Source organism: Emydura macquarii, unplaced genomic scaffold (assembly GCF_026122565.2).
Source record: "Emydura macquarii macquarii isolate MOO-44397 ecotype Brisbane River unplaced genomic scaffold, CSIRO-AGI_Emac_v2 contig_312, whole genome shotgun sequence".
Lineage (NCBI taxonomy): Eukaryota > Metazoa > Chordata > Testudines > Chelidae > Emydura > Emydura macquarii.
The window spans coordinates 6,208,484-6,224,711 of NW_027130449.1; the positions used below are offsets into that span (position 1 = coordinate 6,208,484).

Here is a 16,228-nt window from a genome sequence, read left to right on the forward strand (position 1 = left end):
AGAAAGAGTGCGTGGGGGTCAAACTCCCTGGCACTTCCCTCCTCCTCTGGGCTTGTGAAAAGAAAACAAACAGAAATTTATGATCAATTGGGTTCATGCTAAGGCTGGAGAGATAAGCCGGGATGGATGATATAGCTGAAGGCAAGCTCTGGAGACCTCCAAGGTTACAAACTTCCTTAAAGAAGAAATTACAGGAGGTAGATTTGTTTCGGATGGATCATAAGAACCACTGTGTGGCTGAAGTTGAATATGCTTTCCCGTTTTGTTGTCCGATGGAATATCAGATAAGGGAGTCAAGAAAAATGGGCAGCACTTGCAAATGAGTAGCGTAGGCATTGAATGAAGATTAAACAGCATTGCTTGTTGAAGGCCTGAAGCCGATAGAAACTGCAGGAGCTCAACACTTTGCAAAATCAAGCCCTGAAATATCAAAGACCTGATCCTGCAGTCCTTCAGCCCCTGCTGAAGTCAGTGGAAGCTTTGCTACCATAAGGATTGCCAGATCGGGGCTCACTAGCTGTTACAAAAGAACAGACATCCCCCCATTTCTCCCCCTACCCAAAATAAAAAGTTTGGGACTGTGTATAAATTAATGTACACGAGGGATTGGGAGGAGTGGAGGCGTTAGAAAGAGGAAGGAGTAGGACCAGGAAGGAAGAGGATTACAGATGATCACATCTGTACAAACACTTCTGCTGATCTTGAGTTTTGGAAGAAAGGCAGGATTTACAAAGCTGATGTATCAAGGTATAAATTGACGGGGGGAAAATGACCCTTTAATTCTATTAACAATCGGTGTCAATATTTCTGTAGCAATTACAATCCCAGCACATGCATTGGAGGGAACGGTCCTGCACTTGCAAAGGGGATGGACACCTGATATCTTCTCTCCTTTCCTTATTCCTATGGGTCTATCTGTCCTGTCACGGAGTGTTTCTTGGGGTCTCTCATTTCTTGGGGAGGCAAAAAAAAAATACAAAGCTTATGGCTCATGGTTTCAGCTCGGGTCCCAGGCACTGTACCCTCTCTCTGGCAGTGGCCTGCACCCAGAGTTTCCAAAGAAGGCAAAACAAACCCTTTCACGATGCACGTGGACTGTTGTGTGATTCCATCCTACTGTGTGCACTCAAGTCCTGAGTCATGAGGGCTGAGTGCCCCATTATCTTGTATTAGTCATAAGGCAGCAGGTTTGCTCAAGACGCAATTATTTGTTAAATAGGAAGACAATGATCAGGTAACAACTTCCTTATAATGGCCCCTCCTGCCTTCCCCCGTTCACCTGCCAGCCCCGGCTCCAACCGCCGGTCACTTTGCTTGCTCGTAAATAGGCAGAATCTTCTGAAACAGACTTCAGCCTCTACTTAGTGGTAGAGAATGAATGCAGGGTTAATTAGACAATGATTGCATGTTAGTGAAATGACCATTGATTGGTGAATGAAGGGGAAGAGCAGGCCCTTGACTGAAGTTCAGTAACAGGATCAGAGAGATTCACTTAGTTCAAAACTGAATTAGCAACAGGCTTGGAGCAGAAGGAGGATATCTGTAAAGTCAACAAAAAGCCGTGCTTTTCTAAGGAGCCCTGTTAAATATGCATGGACTGTTTTGGCACCCTAGGCTCTCTTTATGAAGCTGTCATCACACAGCCTCAGATCGAGCCCATCACCATTCAGGACACTGACGCGAACGGTCGTATGTCTGGTTTTTAAGGTTCCTCTGTCGCTGCCGAGTGAGACTCCTGTGGAAAAGGAGAGTGGCACAGCCCTTCCTTGGGGAAACTCAAAGCACAAAGCATATGCATGAAATAAGTCATGCATCACGTGTAGCGCCAGCTTAAAGTGTTTGTTAAAAGATGGATTTAGCAAGGAGGGAAAGTGGGGATGGTGACTTGACAGCCCCAGGGGACTGGTGTCCAGGGTTTACCCATGGAAAAGGCATAGAATTGATTCGCATGAAGGCTATTCAGTGCATACGGGTGGGAGAGCCCTGTGGGGACCAGGCCGGCCCAGAAGTTGAGACGTGTGGGGCATGGCCCGGTCCCTCTGGCACTTCTGCGCTGTACCAGCTTCTGCAATCAGCATGGGAGAGGTGGGGTAGATCGGGCGGTGGCGCGTTCATCTGTGGGATGTAGCTTTCCGTGGATAAGCGCTCACTACAGGATGGACAAGTAAACCCCGGCACGGGGAGCAGGCAGAGCAGCCTGGGGGGTAAAACTCTGGCAGAGAGAGTGTGGAAGAGGGGAAACTAGGGGTGAATTCCCCCATGGCAGACGGAGTGTGGAGAAAGGGGAGAAAGGTAAATTCCACTCCATGTTTCCATCCCCCCCGGTAGGGGGAGTGTGGAGAAGGGAGAGCTGGGGGCTAAGAGAGATCTGCCAGGCATCCAGGTCCTATGGGAGGAGGGGATGCTCCATTGATCACAGGTGATTGTTGGTGTATCCCAGACGTTGGTTTCCCAGCAAAGTTGGCTGCCAGCACTCGGCTGTGGCTCCCCTGCCCAGCTAGTCATGCAGTACTTTTATGAGCCTGTGAGATGACCACCTCTCCCCCTTTTTCCGAACAGGAGGTGGAGGGGCCTAAGGTGGAGAAGGCTGGGCAGACAGCCCTGGTCAACAGACAGATATATTGACCTGTTAGTATTTAAAGTTGTTTAACCAGGTAGAGATAAACGAAAGCTTTCAGGGGCTGAACTATCACACAAATCACAATTAAGGTGGCACATGTGTTCGGAGGACGTAAAATCAATAGGCGCAGACAGGAGGTTTTAGTCTCTATTTGAACTTGAGAAGAGAAGTACGTTTTCCCGCAGCCGCAGCCGGGCCTGCACCATCCAGGAAGCTCTCTATTAACTGTAAGCAAAGGCTTTTATTACCTTCCCTAATGATTTTCCCTCTATGCTTTTGTCTTCATCAAAAAAAGCCACATTGATTGCCGCGGCGCTGTTTACTGAGAGGCCGTCCAGAACCCTGCATCCTCTGTGTGCTGACGGGACACCAGTTGCTGCCTTTGTGGCTTTACCGAGAGAGAGAGAGAGAGGATTTCCGCTTGAGACATGCCCAGGGGGATGTGGCTCCAGCTCCAGCTGACTCCATGCGTCACCTCTCTGTTTCCCTGTGTCTAACCAGCAGCAGCTGCCTGGATGGAAGGTCCTATTCCAGCTGCTCTTCAGAGCTGGTCTGGGTCTTTCAGGTCCCCATGGCAATGTGAGCATCTTGCCATGTTGGGTTTTGGCCTGGCCCATGGGGAGAGAGATGTCAGCCCGGCCCCTTTGCGCTGAGCGTAGTGACAAAATGATGAAAGGGTGCGTGTCCATTCACATGGGGCCACGTTTAGGATCCTTGGGGCCCCACGCAAGGACATTGAGTTTTCTCCCCCCTTTGGCTCTGTTACCGGAGGGACCGGGCTGACTCAGGAGTTGCCGAGCCAGCGCAGAGCCATGCAAGAAGGGCCCGCAGCTATGTGTGCGTGGATGGAGCCTAAACAGCTCTGTTATTGAAAGGCTGGAGGGAGGATCGCCCGCCCCCTACCTCTTCCCTCCCAATCCCCCCAAAATCTCTCTCTCTGCCAGCAAAGCAAGGTCGTCAGGGGGCTTGGAATCACATCCGCTTCCCTGAGGCCGGCAGGGAGCAAGACGTGTCCAGAAAGCAGCCAATGCAGCCAATCGTTCTGAATTGCCAAGCCGGGTCTCTGCTAAGAGCCACTCCTAGCAGGTAAATTGTAATGGATTATGCTCAGTCCCCAGTTATTCCCACATCACCCTGTGATTAATGGGCTGACCCCTGTTGTTAGACAGTGGAAGTGTCACATCCCATCTGGTGGACTGTCACAGCTGTGTGCGTTTCTCCCCACCGGATCGGCTGCCGCCGTACGCCTGCACGGAAGGAGACCAGCACCTGCAACCTTCCAGGGCTCCAGACCCCCCAGCCCCAGCCCACCGCAGTATTAGTCTGGAATGGGTGAAGAAACCCTGAGTGGTTCGAGTGGGGAACGGTTGTAGCAGAAGGAAGGGTGCTCTGTGATAGCAACCCATGTGGGGGGAAGATAGCAGAATGAGTTGGGCATTTGGATTGCCAGTGGACCGTCAAAGGAGACGCCATGGAGGTGGTCAGGCCCAAAATGCGGGACGTACAGTCTGTTTGAAAAGGGTTTTGGTGACATGGTTGGAGCAAGGGGGATTGGGAGTTGGGAGATCACACTCTGACTAGCTTCAGCGTCCACGCTGACTGAAACTAACTGCATAGAGAGTGGCATTACAATGCCAGTTTCCAATTTCTCTTTGCTTTAATAATCAACATGCATTAATCTTGCCTCGCAGCGGCCTCCATTAAAAAGCCTGCTCGATAAGTTATCATGCAGTAGCATCCAAGGATGAGCTGAATTTCTCTATGCTTAGTCAAGGGACAGACCTGCAAGATTTCAGACGTGGCAGCACGGCTGACTTTTTAACGGTGATCATTGTATGCTAAGCAGTTTTTTCTCAGCGCATATGTATCTTTTAAGCGGGTTTAGGGGGGTCATTCATTTTCCCTTTTTGATGGGCTCAATTTCTCTTCACCTCATCAGAGCTGCACAGCTTAGAATAATCCAAACCGTGGGACATGCTTTTATACTCAAGTGGTGCTCCTGGAAAAGGAATTGAACTGTCTTCATTTCTATTAGCTTTCCTGGCGAGGCCTGGATTGTGCACTGAGTTAGTCTGTGCTGGAGAGTTCCTTTCTGAAGGGGCCTGTACTCAAGAGGGACTGGGGATTTTGGTGCCCAACTTGAGACACCTTTAAAAGGGCCCAATTTCTAGAAATTGCTCAGCCCTTACCCCATGAAAATCAGGTGTCTCAGTCGGGGAATCCAAAATCACTAGTCATTTCAGAAAGGGCAGGCAGAAGCCTTCTGTTGATGGGCAACATCTGGCCTAATCCACTGGAACTGAGAGGCCACCACCAGAAAAGTGTCTGGTCACCTAAGAAGCGATGGCTGGATGATAAGCGTGCTCAGGGTTAGGTGCTGTTGCTGGTTAGAGTTTGGGGTAGGGATTTTCTGTCTCCTGCTAGAAGAAAGCAGCAGGAAGCGTGCTTGGAGAACGGCAACGTTTGCCCTACGGGGATGTTGGGTGAATATATTTACAGCACTGCTCCTGCCCAGAGAGAGCACTCTGCAGGGCTCACAATGCTAATCCACACCGTTAGACTGGGCTTTACAAAACCTTCTTGAGGTTTGTGAATTGGGCAGCAACTCCGCTCCTTGCTCCGGCAAAACGTCCTCTGCGTGAATAAGGAGTGTGAGGCTGGGCCCTAAAACAGAAACACTCTGAGCTTGACTATGCAGGCTTTCTTCTCAGCATCACCCTCCCCTGCAGCTGGCCCGGCGGTGCTGCTGGGAGCACCCGTGCTGAGATTGTACCGGCATTTGAACCGCTGTGTCACCGAAACACGCGCAGAGCAGCTCTAGAGAATAGAGTGGTAAAAGGGCCAGCAGCTACCTGTGGCTAGTCTACGCTAGTGCTCCTGGTGGAGCTGTGGTGACAGGAGGCTTGTGTGCCAGGCTGTACTTCATGTGTATCGTTTCTTCGTCGGAGGGGCTGCCTTTTTTTTCCTGCCAGTGGCCCCCGTGGACACTAAGGGTGAGGCAGGATCTTATGCACGCTAACTGGGGCTCCATATGACCTCACCTCTGCAGATCAGATTGCAGAATCAGGGCCAGATGCTCCGTGGGCCAGATTTTCAAAGGAGCACAGACCCAGCCCCAGCCACCCCCTCCATTGTCTGAAATGCTGAGCTCTTTTGAGTTGTGTAGGACTTGAGATGGACATAGCTAGGCTGCCAATTCAGAGCTCAGCTGTGGCCTCCTCATTACCCCTCTCCCTGTTGAATATTACACCTTGCGTTGGCTTCTCTCGGGCAGACTGTTCACCTCTACATAAACTCTTTAGTAAAGGGCACCATGGCGGCCTCCTCACCCCTTCTGAGGAAATGTGTGGCATGACAAAATACTGCCCTGGCCCTTGAAAAACATTCCTTCTGTGTGTCTAGCAGGGAGGGCCTTTTTGTACAGGATCTCAGTGTCGGTCAATGGAATTCACCCTGCAGGGTAGGAAATGATGCTTTTTAAAGGGACGGAATTGTGTATAGTGCTAGGAAGGGTTAACCATGTTTCTGCTGTGCTCTGCTTCTTTGCTTTCTATTTATTTCCCCTCAGTCCCACATTGATATGTCTTGCTAGAGACAGAAACATCTTTAATACTATTACAGCTCCGAAGGCATTTCTGTTGTTTTTCTGGGATTTTTTTTTAATAGCATGTATTTTTGGACAAGATAAAGAAAATGCATCGGATCGCTTAACTGCTGTGCTTAAAGAACAACTGGATAAAGCTTCCCCATTTGAACATTAGAGAGAGATAAGGGCAAAGATTTTCATTACGTTGAAATGGCTCTGAGAATAGGCATGTGCCTGCCAAGGGCTAGTTTGGAGACGCTAGGTGGATGGACTGATAGTTGAAGATTGGGATGGAGGGTTAAATAAATAGATGGAGGGATATATGTGTGGAGATGGTTACATTACACAGATAGATTGGATGAATTGATGTTCAGGGGGTGAGAAAAATGGGAGTGGAGAATAATGGGGGCTGTATGAATGGCTGATGAGTGGCTAGATGATGTAGAAATAAATAGTCACATGAATGATTGATGAGTAGGCAAGTGACTGGATGGAGTATGGCAGTGATAAATGGGGGTGGGGGCTTCCAAAGTAGGTGCTGATAGATGGGTGGGTGGTTAATTTGTTGGACAGGGGAAGAGAGAAATAAGGGCGTGAGGACCTGGAGGATTGATAGACAGATGTGGATGAAAGCATGATGGTTAGATAGTAAGATAATTATAGAGGGAGGTTGATAGAAAGGGCTTTCAGACAAGGGAGATCTCAAAGAACAGTTCATTTAACATGCTCGTCTGGTTGGCAGATAGCTGTCATAGTTTGGTTCTGACCCTACGTCTGTCTCAAAGAGCAGGGTTGGCCTTTGCATAGAAGCACCACCCTCCATATTTGTATGCAGTGCCTCTTCGCCTCTCTGGCTGCTGGGCCAGCTTATTTCGATCCCAGATACACCAGTCTCATCTCTTCTGACTGGGCAAGCTGTGGTCACCGGTGGAACTTGTTTGTGGCTGCTCCAGTGGCCAGGCCTGATGTGGTACTGGCGGGTTAGAGAACGGAAGGAGCAGAGGGGATGTCGGGGGCTCCGGTCCAGAGGACTTATGAGGAGAGGCTGAGGGAACTGGGCTTGTTTAGTCTGCAAAAGAGAAGAATGAGGGGGGATTTGATAGCAGCCTTTAACTACCTGAAAGGGGGTTCCAGGGAAGATGGAGCTAGGCTGTTCTCAGTGGTAGCAGATGACAGAACAAGGAGCAACGGTCTCAAGTTGCAGTGGGGGCGGTCTAGGTTGGACATTAGGAAAAAGTTTTTCGCTAGCAGGGTGGTGAAGCACTGGAATGGGTTACCTAGAGAGGTGGTGGAATCTCCATCTTTAGAGGTTTTTAAGCTGAGTTTTGACAAAGCCCTGGCTGGGATGATATAGCTGAAGTTAGTCCTGCTTTGAGCAGGGGGTTGGACTAGATAACCTCCTGGGGTCCCTTCCAACTCTAATATTCTATGATTCTATGAAGACGGAGAGGAGAGGGAAGCTTAGAGTGCCAGTCCCAACAAGCTGAAGTACCAGTGCTGGTATGAATACTCAATGACATGAAGCCATGCGCATGTGGGACTAATACAAAGTCTATATATGACTTACGTAAGCACACACAGCCCTTGTGCTGGTTCTGTGCACAGGGTTCCCATTAAGAAAGTGCTTCAGCTTGTGTATACGTCCATCCCTATTCAGCAAACATTTAAGCACATGCTTAATTTCAAGCATATGCTGAAGTCCTGTTGACCTCAACCTAAGCACATGCTTAAGTGTTTTGCCAAATAAAAGTCAGGTTGAATTTTCACCACTTGGCTGGAACCTTCCCTTGCTAGAACCCTTTGTGGAGTGCAGTATGATAGTGCTGTGTGGGTAGAGTCCCAAATAACCCCCACCCCCCCCAGGTACAAATTTCTTCAAACTTTATTGATACACTGCACAATCACAACCATCTCTTATTCTTTCTGAATTAGAAAAGGTTACAACTACAATGTAACATGCACAAAATTCAGGTAGTATATTCACCCTTTTTAATACAGTTATTGACAGAAAATCAAGACTTGACTTCATTGCTTTAAGAAATAATAATCAAATGAAAGTAATCCTAGAAGGCTGACAGGAAAAAAAAAAAGTTTGCTTCTCTGTAACAATGTGATCTTTTTTTCTTTAAAGCGATTGAATACAGAAAATTACTTATTTTTGTTGTTTTTTGTCATTTTTAGGATAATTGTGAGTAAAATGTGCACAACCATAGCCTTTACACAGCTAGTAGAACTGCACCATTGATAAGTCATAGAATTTTTTAAACCTAGCAAAGAGAAGAACTCTGAACTGGACAGTTAACGGTTTCATACACCCAACATGTTCCTCACAACTGCACTTTACGTGTCACAAGAAACTTGAATGCTTAAAAAAAAATGCTCCCTGCTGGCCTTATAAAGGGAGACTATGCTTTTTAGTTTCCTCTGCCAAAAAGAACTAACCGTGTGGATCAGAGGGGAATAAGTTAGAGGCTTTCCTGTTCTTGACGCTCACCACCCATGATTGCTGGAAGAATTCAGTCCTGAAGCCCTGGGTCTTGGAAGGCTTTAAAGTAATGTAGTGATCTGGGCATGTGGTTCTCTTCTTCCAAAAAGGTCTGATCAGCTCCATTTCACTTAGCCTTCGACCCAGCACATTAAATATCTGAAGGACAACTTATGTTGATTGAACTTGGCCTTAGTTCTAAAACGTTGACTATCTGAAGGGCAACGTACATTGGTTGAATATCACTTGGCCTCTGTTCCAAAGTGTTGATTACTTAAAGGACAATGTATGTTGGTTGGATATTTTCTGCCACACCTTTTAACTGTAATATTTTGTTTTGTTTTTCTCCTGTAAGGGAAAAACGGACTCTGTTTCCTTTTGAATAGGATTTTTTCCATGTTACCGCTATTTGAGAACTCTTTTCTAATATACCACCAACCTCTTATAAAGGCGTCCTGTGGCTACTTAAACGCTCCTATCTTTGTGGGGAAAAATTGCACTTGAAGGTTTTCAAAATTAGGGCTGTGCAAAAACTAAAACCCTCTTGCTGTTGATTGGGAATGAAGGGCGGAGGGAGGAGGGAATCACATTTTTTACTCCAAATTAAAACATTTTTTCAGCTTCACCTTGTGGCTGCTGTTTATTTCCCCCCCGGTTTCCAGAGATAAGAAACCTGGGGTCACATTCAGGGAAATTGTTGGTTTTTGTTGTTGTTGTTGCTTTTCCCTTTGATGGGCAAGATTTTCTCCCCCCCATCTTGACAACAGTCTCACTCCTTGTCAAGCATCACTTGGTATTTTTCATGCAACTCCATTTGGGACAACGCAGGGTGTAAACATCTTAGAAGTTTTCCAGATGAATAATCTGCAGCAATCTAGTACATGGTTTAATAGATTTATTTAAAGTCAACGTAACACATCCTGAAACAGGACGCTTCTACATCTTTCCATTCTCTGGCTTGCTATACACCTAACCCAGAATATCTTCCTCATGTGATGCTCGTGCAGAGATGGGGAGTCTGGGATACCAAGTTGAGAACCTAGATTCTAGAGATTCCTTGCTGCATTGGGTGGGTGGGTGGAAATTTTGCAAAAACTTGGATTAAATTTGCAGGGGACTAGATGCAGAAGTGAAAACATTTTGTCTGCCCTTGCCCAAGAGAGTTCTGTGCTACAGCAACAGAGCATGGAGACCTGACTCTTACATTTGTGCCATTTCTCCTGAAAACCAAACAAAAAAATCAAATCAGAGAAAATAAAAGACTAGGAAACAACTATGTATCAGGCACTTAACATTTACCACCAGCACTTCAGTTCACATGATCTTGGACGGTATGAAAGATATGAATGCCCCAATGGGCCTTGACATATTTTGTGTAAGGTCTTTTTTTCCTTCCACTAGATTCCACTTGAACCTTTCCCTTCTTAATGGTGGTGTATGTGTGTATGTGGCTTGTAGAGTTGTTGTATCTCTGATGGTGATAGCAGGCAGGAAGAGAAGAGGAGTCTATGTAGGAGTAATTACACAATTTGAACCCACGGAGAGACCACTTCTTCAGGTTTTCTCTAGCAGCTCTCCTCCCTAATCCTCCACACAGTTATAGCATGATTAACCACTTAAAACTCCCTGTTGGATGCCCTGCTTTGTCAGTTAAAAGAATCTGCTGCTATTTTTGATTTTCATACACCTACAGCATTTTTGAGTCTCAATTAATAGATTTTGAGGGATTGTTATGCTCTGCTAGTCTGTCCTCTGGTATGACACAGGCCTTAGATTTCTCCCAGTGACCCCAGGCTCTAGTCCTACAACTTGGGGTTGAACTAGATCATGTAACCAAAAGGCTCCAGGTCAGAGATGTGAAGATCTATTGTTTAGTTAATTTCCAGAATTCCATCTAATAAGCCAGTGGAGCCAGTGTGTATATCTGGGGTTTAAAATAATAATAATACACCTCTGTATGATGACTGAGGTTCCATGTGGACCTGTTGCATCAGGCTTCTTGCACAGATTAAATGAATGTGCATCAGCTTCATTATTTTTTTCCACCTTATGTTTGTCTCTGTCATGCTATCCAGAGCTCTTCAGTGTGTCCTAGTTTTTTTCATATGGCTGCTGAGACACAGTTCCTGTTATCCAGATGAAAGAATGGAAGGGCACTGTTAGATTTTTTTCAGAACAGTACAACAGTGGTGGTAGGGGGGAGATCCAGACATGTTGCTTTGCATACTTAAACCTTCCCTCTTGAAAGGAAAAATAAATGGGAAAGCAAGCGTATACATTCAAGAACTCTACTGTGCTGGATTTCTTTTTTCATATGCATTAACTCAAAAGAACATCCCCATCCATTTTGTGAATATACCTCCCAAATGTTTAGTTTTGTATTAGTTTTTTTCAGACTCTTTCTTAATCATTCATGTTTTACATGTATTGACAGATCTGAAGATCTGGAATGGCACATCCTTGACCGTCAGACTGAAAAAACCTACGTCCTACTGGAGATCAGCACAAGTCACTCAGTCTCCGCAAGTTCATCTTTGCATCCCCGAAACGTGGCTGTTGGCAGCTGTAAGTTGAATGCTTCCTTACTGCTTTTCAGATTGTGTTCAGACCATCAGGCCTGGGCCCATTGAAAGTTTCTGCAGTCAGTTAGATGGCCACAGTTGTGAAGGAAAAAACAAACAAACAACAACAACAAAAATAACCAAATCATCCTACCTAGGAAATAGTGTCTATATCTCGTGGGATCAGAAAAAGCAAAGAGGTTTCTACTTGGCAGATCTTTGTAAGAGCCACTTGATTCACTCTAGTGATCCAGGTTGTATTGTGCAACCCAGTCCGGTCTGGGGCGTTGATTGAAATGACAGTTGTGCAGGCTGCAGTTCGATCTGGGAATGCTGAAGTCCTCTAGCCCTGTCAGGCCTTAGCAGTGACCCAGAAAGTCAGCAGTTGTTTTAATCGAAAAGAAAAGTACATTCAAAGACATTTAAGCAATGCAGATTCCTCCCCTTACTGCCATTAGGCTTCCAAGAAAGTGCCATGTCTCATTCAAATAAGGCCTGAACTGAACAAGGAAACTCAGAGAAGAATCAATTGAAACTTTCAAAATAAACATCCACATTCTAAAAAACAAAAGATCTGGTGCTGCTGCTCCATTTTGGAAACAGCTGCCTGAAATTCCCTCTTTAAAAGGCTTCTGCAGAAGCAGCTGAGAAACAGGAAATCATGTGAATAGGTTTGTGGGGGGTTTATTCTCTTCCCTTCCTCTTTCCCATCTGTTTTCAGTGTTGAGTTAATCAAGTGCTTGGAAATTAAGTCAGTTATTCAAGTACCCTCTGCTCGTAAGAGGTTCCCAAACAAATACAAGAGTGATGTCAACACACTAGCAAAATAATTGGCCTCTATCAGCGTCTGACTGGGATGGATTCGTAAGAGAGCAAATGGAGATCGGGGCTGGGAAGGGCAGTGCACAGAGAAATGTTGGTCAGGTGATAGCTAGATTGCCTCTGGCTCTCCCAGAGTGGGTAGCAAATGTCTTGTTTGGAATTGCCATAAATAACGGCCACTTTGGGCTTTTCTTAAAGAAAACTGGATGCTTCCCCATTGGAAACCCAGCACTACAAGCACCTGTTAGCAGATATAAAAACATTCGTTCTTAAAGGCAAAAGATTGTAACAGCGTAGTTTGGAGTGGAGTGAGTGGTGTTGCTTGCTTCAAAAAGAGAATATATATTTTGAGAAGGGAGAAAACAGATCTCTGGCTTTTTGGGAGGGGGAGAAGGAGAAGCGAAGTGATGGATTGCTGCTGAATTTCACACATTGTCCTGCTTTGACTCTGACAGTGCATTGCCAGAGACATGCCCGAATGGCCAAACACTGCTTAGCTTTATGGCCGGTTGCCGTAACAGGTGAATGAACAGACAAAATAGAAGGGAAACTAAATGGATGGAGGGAGTGGGATAGAAACTTGGCTAGAGAAATAGGTGATTCAATAGAGATGATTACACTGATGGATGGATGGAGAGCAGAGAAGGAGAGATTTGGATAGAAGCACAGATAATTACATTGATAGATTGATAAATACAGTAAAGAGATGGTGTGATAGAAAGCCAGATGGAGAGCTAATTAGATGGATGGATAGAATGGCTCTGTGATTACTTTGATGGATGGGGAGATGGATGACACATCATTTTGTCTATTTATCTGTTTGCATTAGTCACTCAGCCATCGGTTTTAGCCAGAGGGGGGAACAGTGTCCCCTAGCTTTTCCCTTTCTGCACTCCAAGGGATCTCTAATCTTTTGTCAGTGTCCAAATGCACTATCACCATAGCCCATTCACAGCCGCCATTTATTGCAGTTGTTGTCGAGAGCCCAGGTGCTGGCGGGGGGGTTGATGGACTGGACTTATTTAAATATCCACCCACATGGACGCCAGATGACAGCCAAGTGTAATAGGACACTTATAAACATGAACAGGTACGTACAGCGTAACAAGTAGAAAGAACAATCCTTTTGCTTAAGAGAGACAGAGATGATAGGACACTTGCACTCATTTTGACTTCCGCTCTGTGTCGCATCTCAAACCACGACACGTCTCCTGGGGCAATTTGAACAGGTTCGGCCGAGACACGCTTAATGTTAGGATAAGTTTATAAATAGGGTTAAGGATGGGGCCAGGGTAGAAGAAATCGATTCACTTTGGGAAACGCCCATGACTTATCCCCCAGCAGGCGGTCGGAAACCTTTTCCCTTCCCCCTCCCCCTTCCTCCCGGCAGTACGTTCAAGCTGTAAAACTGGTTTTTGCCCCCGCAGTGTAGAGAGTAAAGTCTGTGGTGTGGGAGAAGCCAGGTGTCGCCTCTGAGGACCCTCTGCTTTCTTATCAAAACTTGATGAGGAAGTGAGCAAAGAGGGTGCCGGATAGCCAGAGGCAGGCCATCGCTCTGGAAGCCGAGTTGCTGCCGTCATGCACTGCTCCTGGGCCTGGACGAGTTAGAGAAAGAGAGAAAGGTTTGTTATTACCAGCTAGAGAGAGAAGAAAATCAACCTTCCCATTGACTTCTAGGAGAGACAGGTCCCAGGGGAAAGCCCCAAACTTTGGGCAAGTCTAGATCTGCACTTCATGGCTCAGGCTTATCTCGTTTAAACATACAGCAGGGCTTTCCTCCCTGCCTTTGTCCTTCTCTCGCTCATTGCTTGTAGCTCCACTAAACCAGGGCTTAGGGGGAGGGGATCTCAAACTTTACTTTCATTCCATGAACCACTTCCGAGAGAAAAAGAATCGCTCCTTGTCAGCCGGCTCTTCCATCCTCCTACCGCTCAGGTCTCAAAAGGCTCCGCCGTGCTGCCCGCCGGAAGGGATGCTTCTGGTGCACGCGGCACAATTTGAGAACCTGTTTGTACTAGGTGGAATGAGCGACCTCCGTCAATGCGCTAACTCCCCCGCCAAATCATATGTCTGCCTAGACGTATCCCCCATCCTTTACATGACTCTGGAGCTCTTTTCTATTCCACCCTATTCTGCGTAGGTTCTTTTACGGAGCATTTCATGGAAGTGACTTCGGCTTGACCCCGATTAGGAGAAATCCAAGGTGGAAACAAAATCAGTGAATCCCAGTTAAACTTCACTCCTACTCCACTAATGCCATACATCTCTTTCGTCCTAGTTACCAGGCACAGGGATTTTCAAAGGTGCCTATGGGGGTTGGGCACCCAACTCCCAAGGAAATTCTTTCCCGTTGGGCTCCTCCTGGAAATCCAAGACAGAATCTTTAATCAGGACTAAACTGGACTAAATTGTCAGGGAGCTTAAAACTAAATGGTCATTCATAAGCAGATCATATCAGTGTATTGACATGGGAGATCCCATCCCTCAACTCTGATTCAAAATATCCCATTCCTTTTGCACAGTGCTTTTTCTCCTGGGGACATGGCCCACACATGTTGATTATGTTGCTTTCTTTTAAGTGAATGTTAGTGCTCAGGAAAGACTCTGGCCTACTTAAATCCTGGCTGGTAGGCCAGGAAAGGGGCAGGCCTCTCTCACAAAACCGCCACACTCGGTCCCAGGATCGGAATTGCAGAGAGGGGGCAGCGAGTCAGGATGCCGGTGTCTCAGCAGAGCTGCATAGGAAAGTAGGGACTAGAAGAGCAGGTGGTGTTAAAAGGTCAGGGTTGGAGTGCGATAGCAGAGAGTGGTGGGATAGCCCAGGCCTGCAATAGCAGAGGTGGTGGCAGATCAGAACCGAGGTGCATTGTCAGAGCTGGGTAAGGCGAGCTTACGTAGAGAAACTGCTATTGCTGTTAGCCCATGGGTTTGAGACGCACCACAATCAATCTCCCTCAAATTGTGGCATATATAAAAAAAGCCAAACCCTGCTCTGCATCCCAATACTTGCTTTCTCTGGAGCCCGGTATTTCTGCAATAAGAGTCTGACCCCACATTGCCCCAATTCTGTAATATATATATTGCACAGCTTTCCAAAAGCTGTGGATTTAGAATCGAATCTGACCAGAAATAAACTCTCTCTCGAAACAGACCGGCCCCCACTACACCCCCAGTGGAATTGCTAGAGACTAAAGACGCCAGGAAAGCATCCTGCTGTTTGATTAATTAATCGCAATTTTATAATAACCCTGATTGACTGGAGCCGCGGAAAAGAAAGCAGCTGTGCTTAACTCCTCCCATCTGGAGCTCTTTATGCTGTAACTGCTCTTAAATGCTCTACAGTCTTGTAGCTCTGTTCTCTGGTGGGCTCTATGTTCCCCCGTACATGAAAAGACAGATCTCGGTTGTTATTTAACTAGCCTAATGGCACTAGCCTAATTAAAAATTTATAACTACCAAGGCACATGGGCAGACTGCAAACCGACAATTACAGCAAGCGGCCCCTGATAATTTGAGTGTCATTCCTGTTCGTACCAGGGGATATTCTCAGTAATAGTGCGTTGATTTTACTTTCTCCCTTCGAATGTGGAGAAATCGGATTTCAAACAAGCAGAGCTCCTAGTCCAGGGCTTAGGCCATTCACTTGAGAGGTCAGAGATCAAGGTTCAAATCCCATCTCATCAAGCAGAAAGGGGGGATTCAAGCCAGTACCTCCCACTTCCCATGGGAGTAACCAAATCACTAGCCTACAGAGCTCTTGTTTGTTTGTTTGTTCGTTCCTTGTTGGGCCAATTAACATGTAATTAAAGTGGAACCGCTTCAGCAGGCAAGAGTGAGGGAGCCCCCACCTCCATCGTTATACCCCAAAGGTTAGGGTATAACCTGGGTTGCAGGAAATGCCTGTTCAAGCCCACAGAATTTGTACCAGCATCTCCCTCAGGCCACCTGAGTATCTACCCTCTGGAACAGATAGATCAGACAGAGGGTGCAATTGAAATAGGATCCCTCACATCACAGGTGAGGACCATGACCACTGGGCTAAAGGTTACCCAGGAGACCTCTACCTCCTTCCTCCTCTGCTTTCCGCTGTTTTGTGGGGCGATAGGCAGGTGCCTAACAATCTCACAAGAAATGGTTTAGGCACCTAAGTCACC

At 46.5% G+C, this 16,228-nt stretch overlaps 1 protein-coding gene and 1 long non-coding RNA gene across 2 annotated transcripts in view; one reads left to right on the plus strand and one right to left on the minus strand.

Moving 5' to 3' along the window:
• Nucleotides 1-16,228, plus strand: part of LOC137163799 (uncharacterized) — a 34,864-nt gene that overhangs the window by 11,734 nt on the left and 6,902 nt on the right. Inside the window, exon 2 of the long non-coding RNA XR_010922844.1 lies at nt 11,126-11,256. This is a non-coding gene — a long non-coding RNA (uncharacterized lncRNA). The remainder of the gene's footprint in view (nt 1-11,125; nt 11,257-16,228) is intronic.
• OPCML (opioid binding protein/cell adhesion molecule like) overlaps nt 10,607-16,228 on the minus strand; it is a 721,645-nt gene continuing 716,023 nt past the window's right edge. Inside the window, exon 7 of the mRNA XM_067564109.1 lies at nt 10,607-13,669. Coding sequence (XP_067420210.1) covers nt 13,569-13,669 — 101 coding nt within the window. The 3' untranslated portion in view covers nt 10,607-13,568. The remainder of the gene's footprint in view (nt 13,670-16,228) is intronic.